The sequence below is a fragment of the Larimichthys crocea genome, chromosome XII, assembly GCF_000972845.2.
Source record: "Larimichthys crocea isolate SSNF chromosome XII, L_crocea_2.0, whole genome shotgun sequence".
Classification (NCBI taxonomy): Eukaryota; Metazoa; Chordata; class Actinopteri; family Sciaenidae; genus Larimichthys; species Larimichthys crocea.
Genome location: NC_040022.1, coordinates 17,883,288 through 17,910,864, shown reverse-complemented (window position 1 = coordinate 17,910,864; position 27,577 = coordinate 17,883,288). Strand labels below are relative to the sequence as shown.

At 42.2% G+C, this 27,577-nt stretch overlaps 2 protein-coding genes and 1 pseudogene across 4 annotated transcripts in view; 2 read left to right on the top strand and 1 right to left on the bottom strand.

Annotated features, from left to right (window-relative positions):
• mtf2 (metal response element binding transcription factor 2) overlaps positions 1 to 19,584 on the top strand; it is a 37,515-nt gene extending 17,931 nt beyond the window's left edge. For both annotated transcript variants that reach the window (XM_027285756.1, XM_019258991.2), the window contains exons 5-15: positions 13,929 to 14,029; positions 14,253 to 14,449; positions 14,576 to 14,671; positions 15,163 to 15,231; positions 15,468 to 15,591; positions 15,961 to 16,028; positions 16,127 to 16,297; positions 16,619 to 16,748; positions 16,986 to 17,044; positions 17,360 to 17,452; positions 17,697 to 19,584. In XM_027285756.1, coding sequence (XP_027141557.1) covers positions 13,929 to 14,029; positions 14,253 to 14,449; positions 14,576 to 14,671; positions 15,163 to 15,231; positions 15,468 to 15,591; positions 15,961 to 16,028; positions 16,127 to 16,297; positions 16,619 to 16,748; positions 16,986 to 17,044; positions 17,360 to 17,452; positions 17,697 to 18,072 — 1,484 coding nt within the window. In that variant the 3' untranslated portion in view covers positions 18,073 to 19,584. The remainder of the gene's footprint in view (positions 1 to 13,928; positions 14,030 to 14,252; positions 14,450 to 14,575; positions 14,672 to 15,162; positions 15,232 to 15,467; positions 15,592 to 15,960; positions 16,029 to 16,126; positions 16,298 to 16,618; positions 16,749 to 16,985; positions 17,045 to 17,359; positions 17,453 to 17,696) is intronic.
• On the bottom strand, positions 3,691 to 5,841 carry LOC113747142 (protein FAM69A-like; annotated as a pseudogene).
• Positions 19,585 to 20,382: 798 nt separating the features above from the next.
• Positions 20,383 to 27,577, top strand: part of ccdc18 (coiled-coil domain containing 18) — a 24,337-nt gene continuing 17,142 nt past the window's right edge. The window contains exons 1-16 of one of the 2 annotated variants that reach the window (XM_019258993.2): positions 20,383 to 20,908; positions 21,052 to 21,238; positions 21,590 to 21,751; positions 21,959 to 22,065; positions 22,345 to 22,473; positions 23,170 to 23,266; positions 23,369 to 23,490; positions 23,662 to 23,941; positions 24,168 to 24,255; positions 24,392 to 24,609; positions 25,175 to 25,285; positions 25,539 to 25,670; positions 25,758 to 25,892; positions 26,035 to 26,109; positions 26,203 to 26,319; positions 26,425 to 26,592. In XM_019258993.2, coding sequence (XP_019114538.2) covers positions 20,808 to 20,908; positions 21,052 to 21,238; positions 21,590 to 21,751; positions 21,959 to 22,065; positions 22,345 to 22,473; positions 23,170 to 23,266; positions 23,369 to 23,490; positions 23,662 to 23,941; positions 24,168 to 24,255; positions 24,392 to 24,609; positions 25,175 to 25,285; positions 25,539 to 25,670; positions 25,758 to 25,892; positions 26,035 to 26,109; positions 26,203 to 26,319; positions 26,425 to 26,592 — 2,229 coding nt within the window. In that variant the 5' untranslated portion in view covers positions 20,383 to 20,807. Of the gene's footprint in view, positions 20,909 to 21,051; positions 21,239 to 21,589; positions 21,752 to 21,958; positions 22,066 to 22,344; positions 22,474 to 23,169; positions 23,267 to 23,368; positions 23,491 to 23,661; positions 23,942 to 24,167; positions 24,256 to 24,391; positions 24,610 to 25,174; positions 25,286 to 25,538; positions 25,671 to 25,757; positions 25,893 to 26,031; positions 26,110 to 26,202; positions 26,320 to 26,424; positions 26,593 to 27,577 lie in introns of both variants that reach the window. The other variant, XM_019258992.2, reaches the window with a different exon arrangement.

Below are 27,577 nucleotides of genomic sequence, written 5' to 3'. Positions count from 1 at the left end.
TGGGCAGGAACGGGGCCCGACACAGGGCGGACCGGATGGGATGAGGACGAGGCCGCTACAAGAAACAGTTTTTCACGCTTTCATCAAGAATGGAGTGCCGCCAGACTACAGTAAATCAAGAGTCCACCTGGGAAACCGTCTCACTTAGAATTGCAGTAGCTCCTGCTGCTAGTTTACACATGCTGATTATCTTAATCTAAACATGTCTTCGATTATGTCCATCTGAAGATTACTTTGGTCAATAAGTAACTGACGTTAAACAGAACAAAGTTGCCTCCTTCGAAGTATTTTGTCAGTTTACTGACATTATTTGTCACAAAGACACTAAACCAGAGAAGCCACCCAGTTCATCAAGTCTAAGGAGGACATGAAGGTGTGACAGGTTTTATATAAAAAAATCAGACAATACGTCCTGGATTTATTTGAACCCTCTTAAACGTCATATCTAGCAGCATACACAGTACAAGTGTTACATGCCACAAAACCCAGCACTGAAGTACAGGAACAGTTCTCCCTGTGGCGGCTGCACATAGTGCACAAATACAGGCGCTTAACTACGACTACTAAGTGCAGGCAAACGTCATACAACGTTTGTTTTCTGGGTAATCTGCTTTCTGATGGATGATACCAAAGCACGCTGAGCAAAGGGTAGCTTGGCCGTCATTTGCATGGCTAATGTAACTGTCCTTTCATAGACGGGGCGGAGAGAAGCAAGAACAAAACACAACAGCACAGAGTGAATTGCCGGACCGTGGTGCTTAATACAAGTGTTACCATGCATGTGTCTTCTATGCTGTTCTTCTCAGGTAGAAGAAATGTACAAAAAAGCACCGCCACCATCAGAGCAAACCCCGTACACGAAAAGAAACCCAAAAAAGACGTCAAGAAGAAGAGGTGGGTTTCTAATTCCATATCTTGAAATGGGTTGATGCTGATCTGGTTCTTGGTGCCAAGTGGTGACAACCCCCTCTAACCTTTGCGACACCCACACAGAGTATCGATACCTGGGGGGGGGACATGAAGCATTATGAGTATTGAAATAGCTGTATTAGGAGATCCAGTTGCTGGAGCGGACAAACATTGTGCTGAATGTTAATGAGCTTTGTTGTTGTCGCTCTTTTTCCCGGCAGGTGGAATCGCGCCAAGTTTATCTTTGGCACAGAGGAAGGACCGTGTCGCCCAGAAAAAAAGGCCAGCGTTCCTTATGAGCACAAGAACAGAGCAAGGCGACGGTTTAGGACTCGGCCACAGCGCTGTTGCCCGAAAACACAAAACAACATCACAGACAAATAAAGTTGATTCAAACAAACTCACGATTGTTTGTCTCTTGGCGATATTTCTTAGAATGGACTTTGTGGTGTATCGGTGTACTGAAGTCACACCCATGAATCTATTTCAGCATAATATAAATGTTATAGATTGATGAGGGATGTAGTGTAACGACTGGCACAGATCTGACAGTACAGTGAAGTGGTATTGTACTTTAATTGTGCAAAATCATGATGGTCTCTTTTAAGTACATACCGTTTTACTTTTTTTTTTTTTTTCTTCTCAAATTCAAAACAGGCAGCATTGATCACACTGCGACATGCTTTTAGAGGTCATGTCCGTGCCGGAAATTATTTAAAGAGTGGTTTTTAACGATCAGGTTGTCGACTCAGTCACAGTTAACGTCACAACCGTAATGTCTGGAAGGGTCGTGGGAAAATCTTTTTGGTACAGCATTCAGATGTGACCACAAGATGATAAAGACCCCACCTTCACCGGTGGTAAATTCATTATGACTTCCAGCATGATCTCTGATGGCCAACTGAGACAAGAATCCAAAACATAGTGTTAGTACAGCACATTACCACAAATGTATTTCTTTCTTCAGGAGAAATAAACAAGTAGATAGAACATTCCACAACTAAAATACACTATATTTACTCTTCGTGTCGTTGATGCAAGCATTGAAATGTCACTAGCAGTTACAGGGGCGAGAATGTAGCAGAGCGAAGTGACAGTATTAGACTCTGGAATAGACTGACAATAAGCATATTGGCCACTTGAAGCTAACCAACTGTCTCACTTTTAAACTGCGAACGGGTGACAAGGAAACCAGAACAGCTCAATGCTCAGCGTCTAGATCTCTCCCCAACTCTCTGGACAGAGGCGTTACATTTCTTAAGTGCAGTGTGTCAGATTCATGGGCTCCTATTACAGAGTTATGGCAGGAATAGAATACAAATGCGAAATGTGTTCATTAATCACTTCGTAAATAACACGGTATGTTTTTGTACTATAATGAGACTTATAACGAAATTAAAGGGGCATTCTAGAGCCCAGTGTTAGTTTTGTCTGTCTGGGCTACTGTACGGCCAGTTCAAATCATGGCGTGCCTCCTGGAAGGACCTACATACAGCGGCCTGGAGTATAAAGTCTCATTCTAGGTAACAAAAACAAAACCAAGTCTGTATTTTCAGATGTAAGTACCCTACATGAACACATATTGAACCACATTATAGTCTATTCTGCTCTATTGCCATATTCTGTAAATGTAGCCCCTAACTCTCACTCTCTGGACCCCTCAGATTTTGGCCTTTTAGTTGGTCACTCATCTGCCTTTGTAAAAGAGTAATTTGAAATTCTTCTATATTCTTTTATATGCGCTGAACGAAAATAATCTAAACTGTCTAAAATGGTCTATATAGGTGAATCCTGTTCTGTGCAACTGACTCAGTTTAGAACCAAAAACTGTCAAAGAAAACTATACACTATTCACTAGGTTGACATGTTGCCTTCATGCATATGGGCAGTGTAGGTGTTTTGACTTCAATGCAAACACAAAGTAAGCACACCAAATGTGCATTCATCCTGAAACAGTTCGTTTCACAGAAATGCCACCATTACTCGAGTTTTGAATAAACCTTAGCTTTTTTGGAGATTAGTTAAATGTAACGCAAAATATGAAGTATAATGTTTTGTGAGAGATGATTTTACGATTTTACACCGTTCGTGTCTACAGCCGCGTAGTAAACTCCATAACGTTGTTGAGAGCAAACTGAAGCAATTGGATTTTCATTCAATTTGCTAGAAGTAAAAATGAATATCACCAGCATCACTTCAACGTATTCCATGATTATGGTTCTGCGCTAGCAGCCAAACAAAATTAAGGAGCCGATCTAATAAATAGTGCAATTTCATTACACACTTGGAAACGAAAGCTTTGTACAACCACTGACTTTCCTATAAACAGGACAAAGGTCTTTTTGATGAACCTCGTCAGGCTCAAACGTATCAGGCATGATTTTGTGGTAAAAAAAAAAACAGCAATTTGGTCTCTCAACCTGTGAGACTAACAATAAAATCTGTTTTTCTGTTAAGTCTTCGCAACATTCCTCTGTGGTGAACGGTACGATACAATATAATGTGGCTGCATGAACTGTTTTTAGTGTGACTGATGGCAACATGCAATCATTAGTCTTATATTTCATGTGTGTTCCCAGCCCCCCAAACTTCTGGAAAACTAGGATCAGAGGAGGTAGAGTCTCCTTCAGTCATTCATAAGTGTTCATGACTGATAAAAATTACTTCATTAAATTTGCTATTCCTAAATCAGCATCTTAAATATTCAGTCTCCGCGTGTGGACAATGAATGATTTCAGAAGATTTCTCTCCTCGCACGAGTCCTGGTGTGCGAGATCTGTCTCACAGCAGAGCTTTCAGGTTGTTGAGGATAAGTGAGTGCTCCATGTTTCATCTGTCCAGCATTACCTTTGAGAGCCATACAGGCGTACAACTGCCTCTCCAGCTCCTCTTCATCCCTGACGGCGCCCCACGCAGGAGGTAGTCCTTTAGTGCACTGCATGCCTTCGCCAAATTTGGCTGAACCGGCTCTCCCGGCATCGTTTCTCGGACACGTCACATGACGTCTGGCAGTTCCACCCCTACACGCAGTCGGCTGTTCTTTCACACTTCAGCGCCCGCATGGTGAGCTTGAACTCGTTCCTGGACCACACCACCGCCGGGCCAGTCAGAGGAGCTCGTGGCGTCGGTGTACCAAATGGTGCAGCGGCGAGGTCGCAGATCAGAAAGCTGCCATAGGTGCCGTGGAAGATGTCCTCCACCAACGCAGCAGGCCCATGGGATCTTAGCTTTGCGGGGCCAATGAGGGGGTGAACCATGGTCCATAGTACGCGCAAGCTGTTGGGAAACCAGACCAGGGCCCAAGGTAGAGACAAACCATACAGGGGCCCGTAGGGGACACGCTCTGTCATGTACAGGTCTCTCCGCAGTAGCCGAGGAGGCGAGGAGTGTGTCCACGGTCCCTGGAGCAGCAGGCCCACGCAACCTAAAAACAACCAAAGAGTCGAGTCATTTCATGTTTGCAGACATCACATTCAAAAAACAACATATTTCACACGCCCAGATAAGTGGCTCGAGATGTTTTATTTGTTAATTATACCTCGTCCATCTGCAGGAGGGCCCATGTAGGCGGGCTTCGGGCAGTGACACCCCCGTCCATCTTTGTGCCATCGGCAACAGAGGAGGATCTGGCTGACGAGGCTGGCGAGGTTAGCCTGGTCTCCGAAGCTTGGACTGGAGGAAAGAAGGGGCAGATGTTCAGATGGGGTGCTTCAGGTTGTTGTAGTCTGTCATGTTACAGACTGAAATACTGAAGTCCTTTACCTTGAGGTGATGGAAGACCATCTCTTTGAACTTCTCCACAGATGTCCTCTGGTGGTTTTATCGAACACGGGGGCTTCTCTCCGCGGCTCCGCTCCTCACCCAGCTCAGTAGGACAACCTCCCCCAGCTTACAGCGGATGATACATCATGATCTCCCCAGCTCCCTGTGTACAACTGATGAACAGAACGGTCAAACATTTAATAACAAGCTGAACATTACAAGTGATTCATTACAAGTGAACATAGACCTTTTGTTTTCCTACCTGGTTATTGGGCGGGTTGACAGACACCTGCTCATGTAAGAGTTTTTTGTCACACAGACGGCTGCAGGCAGAGCCACGATGATCCCTTCCTGTATTTATCACACTTGGAGAAAATGCAGAGAGTATACAGAAATCAGATAACAATCCAGGTATAGCCATCGGCAAGTGTTTCATACAGTAGTCATTTACAAAATAAAAGTCCTTTACGAAAATCATTCAAAACACGAGGGTCTGGACAAATAAATGAAATGACCAACAAATCCTCACTCACAAATGGCGTTCTTGCACGTCGTGTCCTCTGCACAGCTCTGTGTAGGCGGAGTATTGCACATAGAGCACCCAGCTCCCCACCAGCACCGTCAGCCATGTAAGGAACAGGTACTTTCACCCGCACGAAGGAGACCGAGCCTATGGGGGAGCAGATACAGAAACTCTCAAGAGTGATTTCAAGATCCTTTTCATGCTACACTGCACTGGTTAAAAAAAAAAAAAAAAAAAAAAAAAAAGTAAGTCATTTACATAATAGGTATGTTCCAGATCGATGTATGCACACGCGTATAACATGTTACACAACACAGTACAACAGACAGTGTCGATCCAAGCGAGGCCTTTGCACTGCCTAATCAAACCTGATCACATAATGGGTTACCATAGTGACAGCATGTGGGTGTCCCACAACAAGGTAATGGCTGGCTGATAGTTGCCATTGCAACAATAGTCGTTTACGCGGGACATGGATGTTATTTAGGTGTTTGGGGCTGCAGATCCAGTTGTTCCAACGTGACCCTTATTGGGTTATCAGTGATTGAAAAATAATAACAAATTATCGTGTGCATAGGATGCAATGTCACATGTCTCACAATGCGCCTTTGGACAGAGGTCTGGTTCTCTCTGTGTTTCTGGGACATTGTGTGAGTTAATGCAGTGTGAAACTTATTTCCAAGTGAGAAAATTCAGATATACGAAGCAACGTGAGCCCACGATTCTTCACTGCTTACAAAGATTTAAAGCAACAACATAACTCAAAAGTGAAACTAACCAAACACAAGAACTGAAGGCAAGACAACATGGTTGATGGATATACATACACACAAGAGCTGCAAGAAAGCAACTCGAAATATGAAAGCAAAAATTTTGAATTTCAATTGACATAGAGAGATAAAGGTCACAGATAAACTGGACCACAAGAAGTGAGTTCCTCAGTATATATGCATACATGTGAAAACTTTTGGTGTTCCTCAACTGTGCAGGGATCTTACAACCCAAGTTAGACACAACTATCCAAAAAAAGAAAAACAGCAATCAACTTTTTAAATTGATACACACTGCACAGCCATATCTATTTGATAGACAAATCAGTTAATCAAATGCTGTTTCGGTGGTATGAGAGTACTGCGATCCAAACAAGCTGTTGGTCGGTAGGGCAGTAAAGAAAGATTTGCTATGTAAACCACAGTATGTGACTTTTGTGTTAGTTTTCCTCAAAGGACTGTGTCGCACTGGGAGGATAAAGTGATTTTGATTCTCACTCTGATCACATGGCAGGAAACAGCTTATGTTGTGTGTATTTGGCAGCATGCACTCCCTCTCATTTTCAGTTCCAGCACGGTTTCCAAATCCCAACAAAATATGCACCCAGGACACAAGGACAAACAAACACATCTTTTATCTCGATGTGCTGCGATTACTGTTCTTGTAGATAAGCTCTGGTCTGGACAGAAGATCTTTCTGTTTGTGTCCACACAAAAAACCATAGGTAAACACAGACGGTTTAATTACTCAAATCTTTTAAGCTTAAGCCATGTAACTTCTTTAATGAGGTCCGGGCTTTTTATGAACTTTGTTCACACAAATTAATGCAACACCCCCTACTACGAGCTACAGGCCTTACAGAAAAACAAAACAAGGGAAACTATAAACCATCCTCTTGCCCTCCATTCCCTTTGGGACATTTCACCTAATTGCCCATTGAAGCAGCAGCTTAAACAGCAAAGTTTTTAGAGACGTCCTCCTCTGGCAGTTGAGCTTCTCTATGTCCCAAAAAGATGAACAAAAAGAACTGAGCCTCCAGGGAGGGAACAGGAGGTATCAGGGGAGTACAAAGCAACTACACACCACTATCAAATCGGACTCCTCCGCTGTGTGTAGGTGCTGCACATAGAAAATGTTGTGCAGAAACCACACGCAGACAACAGGTGGGATAAGGGGTCATGCGTTCACGTAGTCTATCTGGTGGTGTATCTCAGCGTGTCTGCAACCACATGGAAGGCCTCCGAGTTCAAGAAGTGAAAACCTGAGCAGAAGAGTTTCAATCTTCACGCACTCATTGCGGCTGAACAGTGTCTCCTTCTCCTCAGAATCAATATGTGGTGTCTGCCCTAGTTTAGATACATAAACCAGTAACAGATAAACTTAAAACGATCCATGCAGGAATTAATTCAATCACACGGAATACTAGTATGATACAAGCATAGCACTATGTCGAGTATGTGAGAAATAACAATAAATAATAAGTGAAAAAAAACTATTAAACACATCCTTAAACTATATAGTGGTATGAATGGTAACTGATGATAAAGGAAGCTGATAATAAGCAGATCAGGCAGAAAAAACGGGTTCAACCTGCAAAGTCATTTAGTACAAATCTCCCGTGGTGCAACCTGTAGGGTTACCACCTGTCAAAATTTAGATTCAATTACCCAGCATTAACCCTCATGAAGTATTGACTTCTACAGTCCAGTGATACAGTAGAGAACAGTAGTATCCATCTTTACATCTGTACTGTGGATGACGCAGCTTGCCATCTTCCTTTTTCTTCCACTTCCTCTATTCACTTTACATAACTCTCAAGTCAGAGCTGGCTGTCCTCATGTCACTGCAGCGGCCCACTGCACGGAGGATGGTTGATTGCATCGGTGAAAAGGCACCTTTATGGATCAATTAATATTATTAGTAAGCTCAAAACAGGGAAAGGGTTACTTGAGAAATGCTGAATCAAAGAAAAAACAACAGGAAAGGCAGGAATTCAAAAAATCCCAAAATGGCTTTCATGTAGCCTTTTGAACTTGTGTACTTCTCTAAAAAGCTTTGATATTCAAATTTGTCCCACTTCAGTCAAATAGATGTGAGAATTTTGTGTGAGGAAGAAACCTGGACAGCTTTGGTTAAACTAAAACCTGGACCCCTCTTATAAAAAAGAAACGTTCTGGGTTTTTACTCTGCAAAGTCATCCAAATAACGCTGTAAAGTTGTTTCTTGGAACAGCCGACCCTGAACCACGTCCGTAACAGACCTGGATAACCCGTCTCTGCCAATTCACTTTGGTGTGGTCGCCACAAACCAGCAGCTCCCTTAACAAGACTTCTATTTATATTGACATCATCCAGTTTGTATTATGTAGTGTTTTCTCCTCTCTCGTGGAACCCAATAGTGGTGTTGTTCTCCTAGTTTAGATAACATTGGACAAACGTAATCAATTCTTTATGCAGGGAAAGTCACCCATGCAGGTTGAATACTATCTATAACATGCAAAACAAGAGGGATTAAAGATATAACACACACAAGAAGAGTAGATTTAGTAAAATACAAAAAAACATATTCGACATTTAAACACAAAAAGGCACTTATTTATTTGAAGTCAGCTCATATGCTACAAATGCAAAACATCATACCAGCGTTGAATGTACTGAGACAAAATCATGCAAACAGGACAAGAAGGAACCCTGACACAAGACGAAAGCCAACGACACTTTGCTCAACTCGTGATGAAAATAAACCATTTCTGTGTTTGTTGAAGTGTGTGGTTGGGGGATAGGAAACTATCTTAACAAACCAAATGAAAATTAGCTGTATCTGTGTCAGATTTTGTTGGATTAACCATCTTCGTGAGGCAAACACTGGTTAGCACAGTTAAATATTGGCTAAAGCCGAATGTTGTTGGTATGTAATCTACTTGTTTGCAATATGTTTGCTCTTCCCTCATACAAATCCTCTGTATCTCTTGTCTTGTAACAGAACGTTACTGTACTGGAGGTACTGCTGCAGCAGGCCAATGGTACCCAAATCATAAGGTTCAACTTCATCCAACCAATAGGATCACCGCTGCCCCTAAACAGCTGTGAGTGAAGGTCTTGGCATCTTTTCAGAAAACTTAATGGATTCGTGGGTAATAGTCCTGGCATGGGTTTACTGATAGTCCCCACATGTTTTAGACACCCCAGGCCGGCCCTCTGCTCTGTGCCAACCACTGTCAGCTTAATCCTCATGACAGTCCTTCCTCAGGTATATTTTTGAAACATACTGCAGCCCGAGCAGGTACATGTTTTATTGTCAGCTGTTTCAGTCTGACGTGACACCACGACGATCCATTAACACAGACTCACAGTCAGTTTAAACCCGCAGTATGTATGCATGTATGTATATATACAAAAGGCTAATTCGCTTTACAGGGTGAATGATCGAACAATGATTTTACCGGAAGTAGAAAGACTTTTCACACCCAGGCCCGTGGAAACAGACCCCTCGCACACAAAAAATAGATCACTCAATACGTGGACCTGGCTGTGGGAGATCATCCAGAATACAGAGAGAAAGCGTCTTCCACAATGAAAACGACTCGTTTACAAGCAGGCACAGATCACTGCATACAAGCCGGCTTCAGCCCCACAACTAGGATCCACGGCTCGCTGTAACCACGGCTTGTCTAATCCGAGCGGATCGCTCTAACATTGCTCTCTTGCCTGCGTCTCTGCTCCGGCAGCAGCAGCTGCTGCTTTTCAAGCAAAGCAACATACCTCAAGCTGGGGGGGGGGGCGGAAAAAAAACGTTAGGTTCACGGCGCGAGGCGCAACGTGTTGTCTGCGAACAAAACGATTCTTTTAAAGTTTTCATGTCGTCAAACAACAATGACGGAGTGAGTGTCAAACCGGGTTTACCGGTGCCGAACAATCTGTGTTAATGTCACGAGTGCTGTGTGGTTTTAAACTATAAAGCTGTCGCCGGTGTTTCGGTTTAAACAGCGACCGTGTTTAATGGCGACCGTCAGCCGAATGTTGTGGTTGTCGGGAGTCATGACGGCGTTTGAAACAGGAAGAGAATACGTAGCTGTCAACGAGACAAGAAAGACTAAGCAACATTGTAAAGCTAATTAAAAACCTGACATTAATGAGGACAGCGTACGTGTTTTTCTTGTTTTTCAAAAGTTTGTCGTAACTACGACAACCACGGCGCATTCGGCCGGTGGTCGCCAGTTAACATGGTCGCGCTTTAAACTGAAACACCGACTCGAGTGGCTAACGTGAGTAAAAAAACTTCCGGCAGGCTTTCATAATAAAAGTCTAATTTAAACGACAACACAACTTCCGTTTCTAACGCACAGAATAAAGTTAAAAAAAAAAGAAAAAAACACTGTAGCGCCGGCGAGTGGCCACAATTGGCACACGTTTATCAAGCCCTGCCCTTTTTTTGTGCGTTTTAAATAAACATGGGTGCCGTGATTTAGTTAGTATTTTTACAGAAAAAAACTCTAAAAAAAAAAATGTTCGACCAAAAATGTAAAAAAAAAGCACATTATACTTCTTTAAGGGGGGTGTGTGGTGTGGTTGGTAAATGCCAACGCCCTGCCTACATTTTCAAATGTTTGAAAAAGGAAAAAGGTGAACGTAGACGAGCAGCAGCAGCTTCCCATAATGCACTCCCCGATCATCACGGGAAACCAAAAGGGCGAACGTGTTGGGGGAAATGAGCCGTTTGTTATTTTCTGATGAAGACAGCAGACCCGCAAGTTCCGCCACGCCACTCCTGAGATACATCCAACTTTGAGAGGGAGCGGAACAACACCGGTCACACGTATCCTGTTTTTTTTTTTTTTTTTTTTTTTGCAGTACGAGTCGCTTGTAGAAGCAGAGGGTGACCGAATGAGGTATTGTTGTCATCATGTTTTCCCCCTGTGTGGTGGAGGGGGGGGGGGGGTGGGTCCGACGGTCAGCGACCTGTGCGGGGTTACCGCTCTGCATGCGGGGGATTCACGCCAACAAGCAGGCCTGGCTGCTGCTCTCTCACACACAAGACACTTAAGCATGCAGCGGTATCTCAAACTGGCCTCTTTATCCTCTCTTGGTGTGATATTAACCATGTTCAAACAGTGGGCGAACAAAGGGGCTGACGGATACTGGCTAAAGGGACGTAAAGAAAATTACACCTACAATCTCTAACGTGACTTAATGAGTCATGTTTTAACACCAGGAGAGAAAACAAACCAACTGCTAAACTTGTATAATTACAACTGTCACTGCAACAACTTTATTATGTAAGTGTTCAACATGTATAATTACTTTTAGCATTTTTTTTAACGTGCAGTATTTGATAGAAATGCTCAGCGCCATGTTAATGACTGCATGCTTGTGGTTAATTACCAATTAGCACTAATTATGAGCACAATCACCTGTTGTTTGTACCCACTGGAGGGGAAATGGCATGTGTCTCATTTCACTTCTCGTTGTAACCACAGTATTTTCTATTAAAATGACACAAAAGAGTATTGTAGTAGATCCACCTACATATAAGTCCTATTGGCTGTTAAAAGGGAATTTTATTAATGGGTAAATTAAGTGTTGATTATAGTTTAGTTTAATTATTAAATAAACCCTGATGCCTGTATCTATATCAGTGATTTCTACCCTGACTTATTATTTAACATTGTTGGGTCTGCATATGTAATTACTGGTTGTTAAATGACTAATTCCTGTTAATCCTGTATTCCTCCTGTAAATGCTTCTCCTCCCCTTCTGTTTTACAGAGACTCAGGGGTTGTGGACCACCTGTCGGTCCATCAAAGAGCTCACCCCAGCGGCAGCAGCAGGCTGTGTCCTGTCCCCCACAAGCCTTTCTGCCAGGGGAGAGTATGGAGAAGACGACGACATGGCTGACAGGTTACAGAGGGACAGGACGTCTGGCCCGGTGGTCAGATGGCTTGTTCTACTGGGGACAATCACCAAGGTTAGTCTGAGGGGAAACATTCTTTCCTCATATAACCCAGTACATCAGAGACTCAAACTTGTGAGGATTTCTGTCATGTCATTTTAACGCAATATTAATGTAATTAATGATAGGGAACCGGACACATCAAGTCCACTGGTAAAATATTCTAAACACTGGGTGTTAATTGTTGCCTGCAGCATTCTTGTCTCGTATGTGTACCTTGTATTTCCGAGTTGTTTTGGAAGATGTAAATCTATTTTTTGTTTCCCCTTTTTAATAGATCGGGACAAGCAGCGATGCTTGTGGTTTTTGAGGATCGGTCAAAGTCCTGGGTTCTGGAAGGATATACAAACGGGTACGTCTTTTAACTTCAAGGTTTACATGCTTGCCACTTTGATTCTGTACACTTTCATGATTTTACTAGAATTAATACATAGTAGTATGCACTCCTCCCCCCATCTGCTGTCTTCTGCCTCATTTATCTTCATTTTTTACGTTGGCTGACAGTTAACTGTCCACAGAATCTGGCATCAGTACAATGCCAGTGCTCTGTCGTGGGGAGATACAGCGAGGCTGGGGTCTATCCACTTCCAGATCAGTCAGTTAAATTGCACAACCCAGACATGTATGGACACTTTGAGAACTATCCACCAGTTAATTGTATTTATTTTTTTTAGTCTTAAATTCCAAATTGAGCTGATCCCATGTATGGCACACAGTGTTGCAATGCTGGCAGACTTTCAGACAGTTTCAAAGCCTGTGTCGCTGCTGACCTCCAGTGTTTGAAGTTATCACTTCCCTGCAGTGATGGTGAGGACTTGCAGTGTTTCTTTAACCCTCACAGCACTGTTAGTTGTGTTTTACAGACCAACAGCAACGAGTAAATGGAATATGCTTTATTTACATTCATTAAAAATGAATGTCTGATCATGAAGTGTCCAGACTAGGGCTGGTACATTCCCCAGAATTGAATTCGAATTGTCTTAAAAATGGTCGCGAATATCGATATATTCGAATTCTTAATTAATTATTAATTTATTAATTACTTTCCCCCGCGGAGAATAGGACTTGTAACGTATTTTACAGTACCCGTTCATATCCAACAGGGCGGTGCACTGCCAAATGTCAAGAAAAACGACCAGTGGTAGTCAAACGCTGATTTATTTTCGGTCTTCAAACTAAATCCAAGCGTCATGTTCAACATGTTACATTTAGTGTAACTGTCAGTGCAATTATGCAAAACTGTACTGCCATCGGGATCACTGGTGTGTAGCCTGCTCTTCATTGAGGTGGGGAGCGGGATGGGGTGCTTCCTTGTTGTGTCACGTGACTGCAGATAGCTAGCCTAACAGTCAGGTAAGGGACGCACCATGGGACACAACGGAGGAGAATCAATGCGCGCGCTGCCCTGAGCAAATAGTAAATATTCGATCGAATACAATTCTTTCATATTTTCGAATATTCATTTTTACGTTCGAATATACATATTTTTATCATATTCGAATAATATTCGAAATTCGAATATTAGTTTACCAGTCCTAGTCCAGACTAATACAGATACACACCTCACAGTGAACAGGTTGGAACTACTTTCAATCAGACAAATAGTTCCTATAGTCACCTGTTGTTACAGAGTAAAAACACTTCTTGAGGTGCTCGGCTCGTCTTGACTTTTTCATAACTTGCCTGCATGACAGCTGCTGGTGAGAAAGTTTTGATTATTTTTCCTTACTTTTTTTTTTTTTTTTTTTTTTTTTTTGACCATTTCAGGTGATGAAGATGACGAGGACGATGAGGACGATGACATAGTGTGCTCCATATGCCAGGATGAAACTTCAGATGAGCCCAATGAGATTGTCATTTGCGACAAGTGTGGACAAGGTACCGTTAATGGTCTTATCTGTTCTTTATTCATCTACCATGTATTGAGCTCTAATCTCTGGTCATTAAGGCCATTTGTATTTCTGCAGACTGCAGTACGTGGCAGCTGCATGTAAATGTGTTCATTGTCTTTTAGGCTACCATCAGCTGTGCCATTCCCCTATCATCGATGCTTCTGTGATTGACTCAGATGATAAGTGGCTCTGCTCAGAGTGTGAGCTCACTTCTATACCTAAGGTACAGCTTTTGTTTCGAGTATGAATGCATAAAGCCTTTCAGCTGAACGTTTGAGTATTTACATGACAAATAGCAATTGACAAATTATTTGTTCTGCTTTAACTTAAGCAAAATTGACGTGAGATACTATAAGGTAGCTATAGAATAATCTATGAAGTAAATATATGTTTGTACAAAGCTTTATGTTGGGGTAACCATTGCTTTTTCTCTGTGTGGTTTACAGAGGGGGGGTGCGCACAGGAGAGGAGCATCTGCGAAAGGCTTTCTGCAGCACGACCAGCAACAACAACAGCAGCAGCACCAGCAGCAGCACATGGAGCTGCACCTGTCCTTCCCGTACAACCTGGATGAACTGGTGTGGGATCAAGGCCACAAGACTAACATCCAGCAGTGCTACTGCTACTGCGGGGGCCCAGGAGAGTGAGTAGAAACTTTAAAGAACACATTAATCTGGGTAAACAATTTCCAACATGTCCAGATTAAAAATAAATATATACACATCACATATCCTGTTACAGCTAACCACTCTGTTCTCTTTGCCTGTAGTTGGTACCTGAAGATGCTGCAGTGTAACAGGTGTCAGCAGTGGTTCCATGAGGCGTGTCTCCATTGCTTACAGATGCCCATGCTCTACGGAGACAGGTGCAAATACCACTATCTATATATCTATATCTATCTATCATAGATGGATGGATAGATGTGTGTGTTTCATACTTGTATACATTTATACCACGGTTGTGAAAAAGACTGTTCGGCTGGCAGGGGTCAGGTCACGTATGTTAGACACAACCAAACCGTGTTTCTGGACTGCAGTGGAAGCAGTACTTGTTTGTTGCACTACAATACTAGTTAATTCTTTGTGAGGGAAGAACGACATTAAAGACTGCAAACTTTAAAAGAATAAATCTTTATGTATGTGAGAAATAAATTCAGTGGAGGAAATCCAACTATGCTTGATATTATGTTTTTCACCTCCACTTTGTTTTCATATATCAGGACATATTGTCTTGTGTTTATTGCCAACACATAACTCATGTAACTATAACATTTCCTTTGAGATTTATTTTAATAAATCATAGACCTCTCTGCCTTTGGAATGAGCTAACATAGTTTTGTGTCTGTTTTGACTTTAGGTTTTATATGTTTATTTGTTCCGTTTGTAATGGTGGACCAGAGTACCTCAGGCGACTGCCTCTCAAATGGTAAGTGAATCTCAAGATGTAAGTTCAACTTTGACCGATAGCCTTCTTTTTAAAGCAGAATATCGTTTAAATACACAAGAATGTGATTGCCATTATTTCCAAAGTAGTGCCCCCTCTTACACCAAATGCTAGAGGCCCAAAATTAAGTTCCAGCCCTCCATCTATTTTTTTATACGTTAGCAGTGCCACCGTGCCAACTCTCTCACTTCCTGCATTTAAAAACTAAAATGTTTCAGGGGGGATGTCACACACCTGAGCCTGTACAACCTGAGTGTGATCCACAAGAAGAAGTACTTTGACTCTGAGATGCACCTGATGACTTACATCAACGATAACTGGGAGCTGCTGCAGCTCGGGGAGGTAAGGACACTCTTTACCAACTAACATTTGACTATTCAGCAACTTTCATTAGTAATATTGTATTTGTGCAGCGTAATATTGGCATGTTTCAGATTTGGCACAGGATGTTAGGAATTGGCAGCCTGTTACACGTTAGCGGTTTCCTCAGTATGTGGCTGCTCATTGCACCAATGCATCTCAAGTTGAGTGGAGGAAAAACAGAAAACCACACTGTTGGTCTGTCCTAGAGGGTTAATTATGTTTGAATTATCCCAGGCTGCCAAATTGGATTTGGAAAGCATATGGTGTTGATTTTCTGAAATATTTAACTTTTTTTTTTCTTGCACCCTGTCCTTCATGTTTGGTGACTCCCCTCCTCCATGTCTGTAGCTCGCCAATACTCCGAGATCAGAGCGATATGAAAGTGTTCTGGAGGCATTAAACAACAACAGGAGCATGTAAGTTATTCCTTTTATTGGTTAATTGGACATATCTGTCCCAGTTTTTGCAGTATTTCTACCTATCATTAAACTCTCCCCCTCTCCTTTCATTCCAGGTTCATGTCAGGGAAGGAGGTAAAGAAAAAGAAACACTTGTTTGGGCTAAGGATCCGTTTCCCTCCTGCTCCCCCAAACTCTGATGAGCCGACCAGCAGAGTGATGGAGAGGGCTTCACACGAGATCACCATCAAGGGATGCAAGTCGACCAAAGCTCTCCCTGGCATGAGGTAAGATTTTGAGGCTAATGGTTCTGATATTTCTGGGTGGGGCGTCAACAAGAATATGAGTAAAAAGCCTTTGTTAATGACACTATACCCCTTACTATCCCTCAACACTGTGATTAGAAGCTGTTCAATTTGCAAACTGCTTGTGCTGGACTGGTGGTATAAAAATATTTTTTTTAAACTTACAACATGAACAAAAGCAGTGTTCTGATATAGTCCTGCACCTTGTGATTAGTTTCATAAAGTGTGACGGTTGTCTTTTTAATGCACAGGTGTCATTACTTGCGAAACGGTTGTGAAATGTTGTTGTTGTTGTTGCTCTAGAACTTGCAGTACATTAACCAATGGCACAGAGAAGAAGAAGAAGAAGAAGAAAAAGAAAAAGAGGAAGCAAGGAGCACGTTCACTGGAGACTCTGGCTAAACGACAACGCTCCAGTGAACTCATATCCCAGGTGTGTGTGTGTGTGTGTGTGTGTGTGGCATTTGTATGTATATATATCTTGGTGGGCGTGAGCTGGGTATGTACACATTGTTGAGAGGGGTGTGTGTGTATTGGCATATTTCTACGTAGGTCTGAGCTCACTCACACACACACAGATTCTAACTGTAACTTTTGCTGGGGATGTTGAGAAACTGTTAGAATAAAAGGAAACCCACTGAGAGATGCTAACATTTCTTGTCTTTGACAGGAAATAAGAAAGCCTCTACCACTAGAGTCCCACACATTGGATCACTTAACCTCTATCAAGTAAGTGAGCAATCAAAGATGCAACTAATTGTTTTTAATGGATCTACGGCATAGAAAACATGGTGTCTATAAATTGCTTGTTTCGTTCAACCAGCAGTCAAAAATTTAGATTATTTTTAAAAAAAAAATCAAAATCCTCGCATTCAAAAAGCCTGAAACCAGAGAATTCTAAACGATTAATTCATTTTCAAAGTTTTCCCTCTTTGATAAATTTCAACTTGTTTTCGTAAAAACAACTGTAATTTCTTTTTCTATTCTGTGTCTAAGTCTTCTCTTTCTCCTGTCTCTTTAATTTTACCATTCCCACAACACCAGAAGCGACAGGTCTCTGCTGTCTTCAGATGGGGAATCCATAGGAGCCCTGAGCACCACAGAAACTACCTCAACTAGCATTTCAAGACAGTCCAGGTATGCCTGCTATGCAACTGTAACATCCATCCCTTCCTCACTTTGACATGTATGACTCTCTGGTGGTTCTTTCTGTCTGTCAAGACTGAAATATCCCAACAGCTACTGGATGGATTGATTAACTTTGATACACATTCATGCCTCTCTGCCTCATGCCGTTAGCATGATGATAACATGCCAACGTTTAAGTGTCGAATTCAAACCAGTTGTCTGACTTCCTCTTTTCCTATCAAACACCCTCCAGCCTCTGTAGCTCCAGCAAGACACGCACGACACCCTGCATCATGCCTGTTTCCTCTCCACCCATAAAAAGGAAACGTGGGCGGCCACGGCGGGCCCTGCAGCCCCCTAACCCTGAGATCCCCCCTCCCAGTCACGCAGATCCAAATCCCCCTGCCACAGAGGTGCTGAGCCCACTCCCAGGGCTTCACTCCACAGACATAGTTCACGGCATGGACCCCAACAGTCAGCTCTCCCACCTCAAGAGCTCCATCAGCAGCTATTTTGGAGCAGCAGGGCGGTTGGCTTGCGGGGAAAAGTACAAAGTCCTGGCACGACGAGTTACTCTCGACGGCAAGGTCCAGTATCTGGTGGAGTGGGAAGGAGTCACCGCCTCCTAGACTTGTCGTCATCACGGTCATCATCACTTGTAACTTCTAACCAGCGCCTTTTTAAGAGGTTCATGGCTGTACTAAGGACATTGTGTACACGGCCTGTATTCAGAGCATTAATTGATATAAGTATTTGTTTAGTTTAGACAGGAGCAAGTTTTGCCTGTTAAGCTTACTGTAAAGCCTACCGGTTCAGTGCAGTCCAAGGTGATTACAGCACATTGAAATGTATCTTTTCCACGTGTGCTTAAAGGTTACAGTTCATTGAAGACATTTTCATTATACCACCACACCATATTTGCGTTATTCTGCTTTTAACTCACATAATCTGCTTTGAATGTTTACAGAATCCCCCGTTTATTCAGGGGCAGTTTAATCGATCAGTGCACTGCACCTGTAGGCTTACAGTGAACCCATATTGTGCTTAATTTTTAATCCAGTGATATGCTTTTAATTTTCAGACCAGTTAAGTATGAAACTGTAAGTCTCTTTGTTTTTGTTAAGTTTCTTTGTTTTTGTTTTGACAGAATGTAGTTGGTCCTGCATTATTAAATGTTGAATCTTGGAGGATAAGAGAAAGAGGGGAAGTTTTGTTCAAAGAATTTTCATTAATTTCACTACTGTAACCATGCAGTGAACAATTCCTTATGTTCAGTTAACATTTATTTTCTTACCAGATTTGCTAAATAAACACGTGTCCCTTTACTATCATGTCCCCTCCTTCTCTAGTCCCGGTTTATGAGTACCTCTTGTTGCCTTGGGCAGACATATCTTTGAGTTGTGTTTTGGAAAGTGTGCTCGTTTGTGAGCAGGTCCGGAGGAAGAAAAAAAGAGATGTGCTGCTGCAAATGTTTATTATTTTATATAGAATTATACTACATTTATTACCTTTTCCACTTGTACTTTCTTGTTTCCTTTGCTGTTCTGAAGGACAGATTTCTCAAATTATTTTCTTTTTTTTAAAATATGGATTGCACATATCAAACTATGTCTGTTAGGTTGTCATCTCATTTTTGAACAGATAATGTGAGCTTTTCAGCTCATATATGGCAGCATTTTCACCCATGGTAAAGTTCTTTAAATACTTTGTTTATGTTGGTCATAATTTTTCTAAAAAATGTCCCCAAATCAAGTGTAATTTCAGCATATAAACGATCCAAATCCTAAACCCAGGAGCACTCCTAGTAACCCTTTTTATAACATTTTTGATTTGATACAATGACTGTTAAATCTTTAAGGACCTATTAATTTTTTTACCTTTTTTGTCTGATAGTTATTCAAGAAAAATAAAGTGCTGCATAAGATGAATGTTGTATATCCAGTTCTCATACCTAGAGCTCAGAATTGTTCTGCTTTTTTTATTTGTTGTGCTGCCTATGCAAGTTAGTCCTGGATGAAGGTGTTGTTCTGCCATATAATTGGACCCTATGGTTTGACAAAGGGCGAGCGTCATCATTACTATTGTGATGATTTGACTCGGTCGATGAATTTTTCATGAGACGGGTGCAAAAAAAAAACAAAAAACAAACGCACTTGGGATTTTTTGCTTTTTACAGTCAACATCATGTTGTAGTTTACACACTCAGGATATGCCCAAAAACTTCACTGTATTGTCTAGGTCAGCATTTGCAGCTTGATTTCTAAGTTATTCACTCAGTGTTGTTGGTCAGTATTTCTATATCAGGTTCTCAGCATTTGTCGCATTTCCTTTTTGATCATATGTATGCATGTATGCTTTTTTTCTTTTTTCTATGAGCGAAATAATTTGTAGTCTTTGTTCTGTTTTAAAATGAGTCAGAAAACAATCACTGGAAGACTAATATGCTGTATGTCATTGCAAGAGGTAAATATTCAGTTAGTATCTCTTTTTTCGAGATGTTTTTGTTCTGATGGACAGACTTTTTTTTTTTTTTAAATAATTGATACCTCTTCATTGTGTGGATGTAGTCGATGCATTTGAAGCTTCTCTCCTCTGTTCAGCCAGTGTGTCTCAGCCCGACATGTCGCTGCCACACTGGCTTCCAGCAGCCAAAGAACATACATGTTAACGTCTGCTTTGTCTCCTTGAGATTCTTCTTATTACGTTTTTATACATCATTATATAGGTTGACGTGTTACTTCTGAACCTGTTTAGTTAAAGAATAAATAAAGGCTGATATTTTGAGCGGTCTCGTCGCGTGCTTCTTGTGTTTCGGTGTAACGTTAACTGCGCGAGCGTCCTCAGCCGGAGTTACCGTTGGAAATCTGACAGTTCCAGTGCACGCGCCAGTGTTCGCGGCCACCTCTCCACCAATCACGTCACAGGCCGCTTCGTCCTCATCCAATCACAAAACGCGTTGTTAGAACGTGGGCGGGGACTACAAATTACAAATCGTTCTGCTACATACTGGATACCCTGGAGAGTTTTACTCAACTACAAGTCCCGGTTACATTTGTTAATGCTTTCAGCGCACCAGGAAAGTAATATTTCATTCAAGAAACACTTAAAAACGCTGTCTGGCCGGTCTCTCGTCCTAAAAACAACGGTAACGTTAACTAGCTAGCCACCTGTTGATACAACGAGCATCTTTGTTTACATTTATAGCGTAGCTATGCTAGTCGGGGTGTTTTAAAGGTAGCAGCGTGTTGGTGAGTTAGATATCGGTGTGTTTACAAGTTGTAAGTGTTTGAGCAACTCACAGCCGACCTCAGTAAGTCAGGACAAGTTGAATAGCTGAAGTTACCATGCACTTATCGTCAGTCTAATGTGTGAGGACGAGAGGAGTTTAGCCGAAGATGTGGTCAGTTTGAGATATCTGCTTCGACTGACGGATCTCAGCCTGCAAAGTGTGGGACAGAGAGTGAGGTGAGCTAACTGCATGACATAAACACACAGTCTGAACCAGCAACTTCACATCTCAGCAGGTAAACCTGCAGCCACCACTTGAGGACATTACACAGGCGTAGTAAAAGTATTTGTCCCCTCACTTACTCTTACACCCTCTACAGTCAGTCACAAGGACAGGATGACAGGGTTGAGTCCAAGCAGCAGAGTCCTCATCGCCTGACCTTACAAGGCCTGCAGGCACCTGATGATCCTCCATCCCAGTCAGGCTGTGTTTGTCAGGAGTGTGGGACCGCTGAGAGACGTGCTGCTGCTGCTGGCAGTTTAAGCCCACCCTCCTCTAACTCTAGGGTGAGAGACAAGATTGTGTGTTTCTTCTTCAGATATGCTGTGCATTACCGTGTCTCCTGCTCTGTACTCTGTAACAGATATTTTTACCTCCCAAAAAAAGTAGTGTCAGATTAACCACAGCATGTATTTGCATTATGTTGTATGTATGGTTTTGTTACAGTAAGTTTTAAAGGATATAAATGTGCTCTCTACAGAAATCTTTGTTTGTTAGAGATTTAATGTTTCCAACTCTGATCCATTTTACAGAAAGCTGTGAATATAATATAGATAACATTGATGCTCGGTAATAAACATGGCTAGGGCTAACATCATAACTAAAAGGTAAATTATAGAATACACTCCTCTTTTCAGTCTGCATCAGTCAAGTCGAGGTCAGAAGAGATGGAGCCTGTTTCTTCGAGGAAGAAGGCGGGCTGCGTACGTCAGGAGAACGCCTGCCTGACCATGCAGGATGAGCACCTCATCAGTGACCTTGATGCTATGCAGTATGAACTGCCCTCCTTCAAGTCACAGGTGTGACACTGATCTTTACCGGGGGTGATTTGTGTGAATGAAGTTGCTGTGCTCTTTAAGTTCTGTATCTTCATCTTTGTGCATGCTGCAAATGAGTATAGTGTGAAGTGTCAGTGTTTTGTTTTGGCAGATTTTTTTCCACTACACTGGAATAATAAAAACGAAAACTGTATTGTATACATGAATATTTCGTGTTTTCTATTCTAGGTTGGCCTCAGGGGCCCCAGGGTCGGGGTTAGACACAGTGTGGCAGTCATGAGTGAGCAGATTCGGCAGCTTCAAGCAGAGCTGGAGGCTCAGACTGAAGAGCTAAAGTAACCACATATTCTTAACTTATACTACTGTATATGTTGCTATTCGGGGAACTGTAATATGGTAATTACATGTTTATTTATACACTAGATACTAAATCGGTGTCAAGATGGAATGTGCTATCGGGCACCGCCAGTCATTCATAATACTATAACTGTCTTTAGACATTTGCTGCTGGTTGTTAGTACTCCTACAAGGGAGGCTTGATTTCAGCTTTGATGATTTCTCAATTACTTTTTTTTTTCTTGAATCTGTTACACTAACAACATGTCTTGTATCAGGGCAGTAGAGCTGAGGGCAGAGTGCAGCCAGGAAGAAGCCGCTCACAGCAACATTGTTATGGCAACTCTTACTGAGGACCTGAACGCCCTGCGAGAAGAGCTGGACGCCAAGACAGCACTGTGCAAACGGTGATACCTTTATCTGGGCTTTGTTGTGGAGAAATTCTGAAGTCAAAGGTCAATGGTGAGGTCAGGAGGGAAGAAAGTGTCCAGGAGCCTCTGATGTCTTATGCTGTAATATTTATTGAAACTTGGCCAAGGAGAATTAGAGACACTCTCAAAGTTCATCAGAAGTGCCTGAGTCAGTCTCACATTCTGCTCGACTCATCCTGGTGGATCGAATTTAAACCCAAAGATAACACCACAAATACTAGACGCCCAGAATTAGTCTTTACCCATGGAGTTGTTATTGTCAGAATATTCTAGTCTGGAGACACAGATGACTGTTTACATAGATTAGAACGTCAACGGCAAGCTATCCATTATGTCTAGGAAGGCAGCAATAGGCCACCACAGTTGAGATAAACTGGCACCTACTGTTCACAATCAAAGCCAAACAACTAATACTGCCGAGGACCTCAAGGCCCACACGTGACCTCATGTAACCTAAGGATAGAAAATTGCATAACAGGCTTAACTTCCGCACAGAATTTACAACAGTTTTGATAACTGCATGAACACCATATGCCGTTGATCTATAATGTGTTGTGTCTTATAATTATATTTGTTACCTGTCATATTTCAAGAGATGTAGATGTTTTCTACATCCAATTTACTTTTACATGATGGAGTTTTAGTTCTTATGTTTTACCTCATTCCCTACAGGGCGGAGCAACAAAGGAACCAAGCACTTGAAAATGCAGAGAAACTCAAAGAAGCCTTCAAAGATTATAAGGCTACCATTTCCATTAAACTTAAGAGGGTAAATTGAATTACCTTTCATTAATTAAGTATATGCATTTTTACAGCTTTTTAGTTGCACCTGAACACTAAAATGTGTTTTTATTTGTGTGTTTTTTTTTAGGTGATGGAGAGTGAGAGCAAACTAAAAGAGAGTCTTATTGAGTGTGACAGAGAAAAAGAAGAGTTGGAAATGAAGTGCACTGTGTTTGAGAGAGAAAAGGTTAAACAGAGCCAAACGATTAGGTATGGATGAGAGTTTTATTGTTATAAATGGTTTTCTTAACATTTGTCTTTAACAATAAATAAATTATGGGATCTCTGCTGTGTCATTATCACATCTTTCCAAAGAAATTGCTTTGATTTGTTGGTTAACACATTTTTATCTTCGATTTTCCTCCTTCATCCACCTCCTAGCCAGATGATGGAGGAGGTGAGGCAGGCCAAGTCTGCAGCTGCTGGACACCAGGCTCGGCTGGAAGAGACCGAACGAAAGGCCTTCCATCTGGAACGTCAGCTAAAGGAGCGGGGAGCGGAGTGCAGGGAGCTGGCCTCTTTGCGCAAAGAGCTGGAAGATGTCCGAACTCTGGCCCAGAGCCAGGAGCAGAGGATGAACCAGAGCCACAGAGAGGCTCAGCAGAGCCAGGCAGACCTGGCCAGCCTGGAGGCCATACTGGCCCTGCTGCATCTACGAGAGGTGGAGGAAAATATATATATCTTTATATATACACACACAGTCACATTGTCAATTTTCTATGTCACATGGTTTTGTCAATTCTCCCACAAAGTGATTGTTACATCATCAGTTTATTTGTTTGCCCAAATCTGGTTTTGGAGCCACAATAACTCTCCAAAACAAGTTATCACTGATCTTGCATAGGGGCTGATGTTTATTGTTGTCATATGTTCTTTTTTAATTTCAGGGTGCTGTGGAGCAGCTGTGCGCCAGGCCTTGCGTGTTGCCTCAAGTGGACTATTCAGGAACAGCACACCTGCTGAAGCTAAAGCCAGGTATGCAAAATGGGTGCTTCATTATATCCCGGCATCAGGGTGCAGGTACCATATATACTGTTCCTAATGGATTATATAAAAAAAATAAAAAAAGAAGCATTCCTCTCCTTTTTTTTCTGTCACTCAATCCTTGCAGGTGAAGGCTACCAGCAGCTGCTACGAGTACTGCACTCGAAGGACGCTGAGCGGACAAAACAGAACAGCCTGATCGAGCGGCTTCAGGAGCGTCTGAGCAGAGCCCAGGAGGAGATCTCCACCCTGCAGAGCTCCATGGCCCAGAGAGCCTCCCACTATCAGAGCCTCCACACTGAGCTGATGGACAAAGTCAGCCAATCCACTGACACAGAAAAAGAGGTCAGTGCTGTGATCCTTTCTACTAATATCCTCTTCTCAGCGTCTTATGTAATTTATTTTACCAGATAATTTCTTCTTGGTGCAGATTAAAATAACTTCTTTGTCGAACTGTTTGGAGCAAGCGGCTCAGATGTATTTTCAGCTCATTGATAATTTACTGTATTGCAGTTTCAGGGTCCTGTTGTTATGTCAGGACATATGGTGCATTTTCCTACTGTAACATACTGTAATTTTTAGAAATATTCTTGGGGTGTCGATAACCTCAGTTGGTAGAGCATCCGCCCCATGTACGAAGGCTCAGCAGCAGCCCAGGGTTCGAATCCGACCTGCGGCCCATTCCCACACGTCATTCCCCATCTCTCTCTCTCTGCCCACATTCCTGTCACTCTTCAGCTGTCTCTACTGAAAATACAGCTTGAAAAGGCCAAAAAAAATATCTTTAAAAATAAAAAATATTCTTGGTGCAGTATGAATTATGTTTTGCCAAACTTAAGAGCTCATTATTGTCTCTTACAGATTGTTGCACTTTACAAGTTTGTTTTTTTAAATCTCTGTTTCACTTCAGTTGAAAAGAAAAAGTGCACGTGTGGCTTCAATGGAGAAACAGTTACAGGAGAAAACTTCGGCCTACGGTCAGGCTGCACTGAAGAACACTGAGCTGGAGAGCCAGCTGCTGGTATGACAGTTACCTGTTTTAGTTTGTTTTGTCTTTTTTTTTCACATTCGTCTTATTTTCCTCCTAAAAACAACAACAAGCCACTGACATGAGCTTTGAGTTTTAGTCATTGCTCTCAATCCTTTCCGATTTGGGTCATAAAAGTTGTACATTTTTAACATATTCTCTGTTGCCTGTAATGCCACATATCTACGATTTACGCTCTTTATAAAAGCTCTTTTATATTACACGTATGTTCTTTTTCTAATAACAGGAGAAAACCAGCACCATACAGCATTACCAGTCACTGATGACTAAAAAGCAAAGAGAATATCAGCAGTCTTTGGAGAAAAGTAAAAAAGCTCAGTCGCAACATTTCACGGAGCAACAGCACAGAATAGAAATGGTGATCTACGACTACATCTTTGTCTCATCCACTCTCTCTCCACAGTCTAGTTCTAAGATGTAGTAACAGTATTTTCCCCCTTTTCAGTTGCAGTTGTCAGTGGAGGAGGCTCAGTCTCGGGTGTTGGAGATGGAGCAGGAGCTCAGCTCGCTCCAGAAGGAGCGTGATGAGGCTCAGAAAGCTGCTCTCCTGCTACAGAGCTCTGTGGACCAACTCCAACAGGTCAGTAGACAGCTTACAGTGTGTGGGGTTCATATCAATGCATCTGCATGAATCTGGGACCATTTCAAGCTTTGGTTAAAGGTACAACAACTATAATTTAATGCAGGTATATACTGACAATTTCAATTTTTAATTTCAGCAGAAGCAAGTTGAAGTAAGACACAACGAGGAGTTGCTGCAGAGTTTCAAGGAGCAGGCGGCTCAGTCCGCCACCAAGGTTTGTGACAAAGACCCGGTTAGCACAGACAAACCCAAATAACTGTACAAAGACATCTGGCATCTGAATGCATGACTTCTGTTTGTACATCAGGTTTGTGAGCTACAGTCGTCTCTGTCAGCGTGCAGAGAAGAGCTGAACTTGTATCTGCGGCAGATGGAGGAAGTAGAGAAGAACTATGAGGGCGAGCTGCAGAAGAAGAGTGACACGGTACAGTGTTACATACAGCGATGCACTTCTAACTTTGATCATCACCCTCATTTATTCTGTTTATGCCTCTCAGGCTTATCTTCTCCTCTGTTCCTCCCTCCTCAGGTGTCCTCGCTGCAGGAGAAGCTCCACAGTGCCCGCCTGGTTTGTCAAAGCTCCAGCGAGCAGAACCTGCAGCTGCAGCTTTCTCTCCAGCAGCAGCAGACCATGCTGACCGAGAGCACTGCGCACATCTCTGAACTGGAGGAGAGTCAGAGCCGCCTGCAGACACAGGTAAGTCGAGCTGTTTTCACATATGAGGGCCAAACAACTCCTGAGTAGCAGGTTGGGACTTTGTCCTCTCACACAGGTAGTTTTCCGTGTCAGACGTGTGCTTACATGTTGGAAATACACTGATTCTGATAGTTCAGGAGATGGTTGGCATCAGGGTAGAACGTGCAGGAGGAGGTGCCAACAAACAAACCACAAAACTAATGATAATGGAAGTAGAGAAGGGTGATATAAAATCTCAGTGTGCCATGAAGAAGTGTTCACCCTGCCAGACAGAAAAAGAGGACAGCATGACTCTATTCTCTGCCTAACTAAACTATGAGCGGGGCTCACACTTTAACTTTTCACATCACACATGATGAAGAAAGGCATTAAAGGACCAGTGTGTAGGATTTCCAGGTGATCATACACATGAAAACATAGTTATACATATTATATTTATAAATTGAGCCCTCTAAATCCCGAGTGGAAAACTTGAGTTTCAACATGAGTTGAAAAATGAAACTCACCTTGGCTCACCTTTAGTCTATTTGAAAACAAACCGATCAGCAGAGCTGCACACGGGTCAAATCAACACACCCATTCACTCGACAATAACCTGCTCTATTTACACATGGGGCTCACATGGACCTTGTACTCAGGAGCTGGGAGGGTCTAATATGTGTGTAACCCACTTATAGTAGATACACTGAATGGCTAGGTTCGGAAAGAGCTCAATTACCATAGACCTGAACAGTCGAACAATGAACAACACCAACCATGAGGTGAATTGCAAAAGTAAACTCTTTTAGTGAGTACTGCACAACAAAAGTTTACAACATTTATATAAACGACAATATGAAAAATAATAAAGAAAATAAAATGGCACCTTTTTAAAATAATAATAATAAGAGTCTTGTTTTTTCTTAGTACCGATACTGTTATGTTTGTGTTCAATCCAAATGTTCCTCTGAAAGGGTGATCAGAGTCATGTGCTAACTCTTTTGGG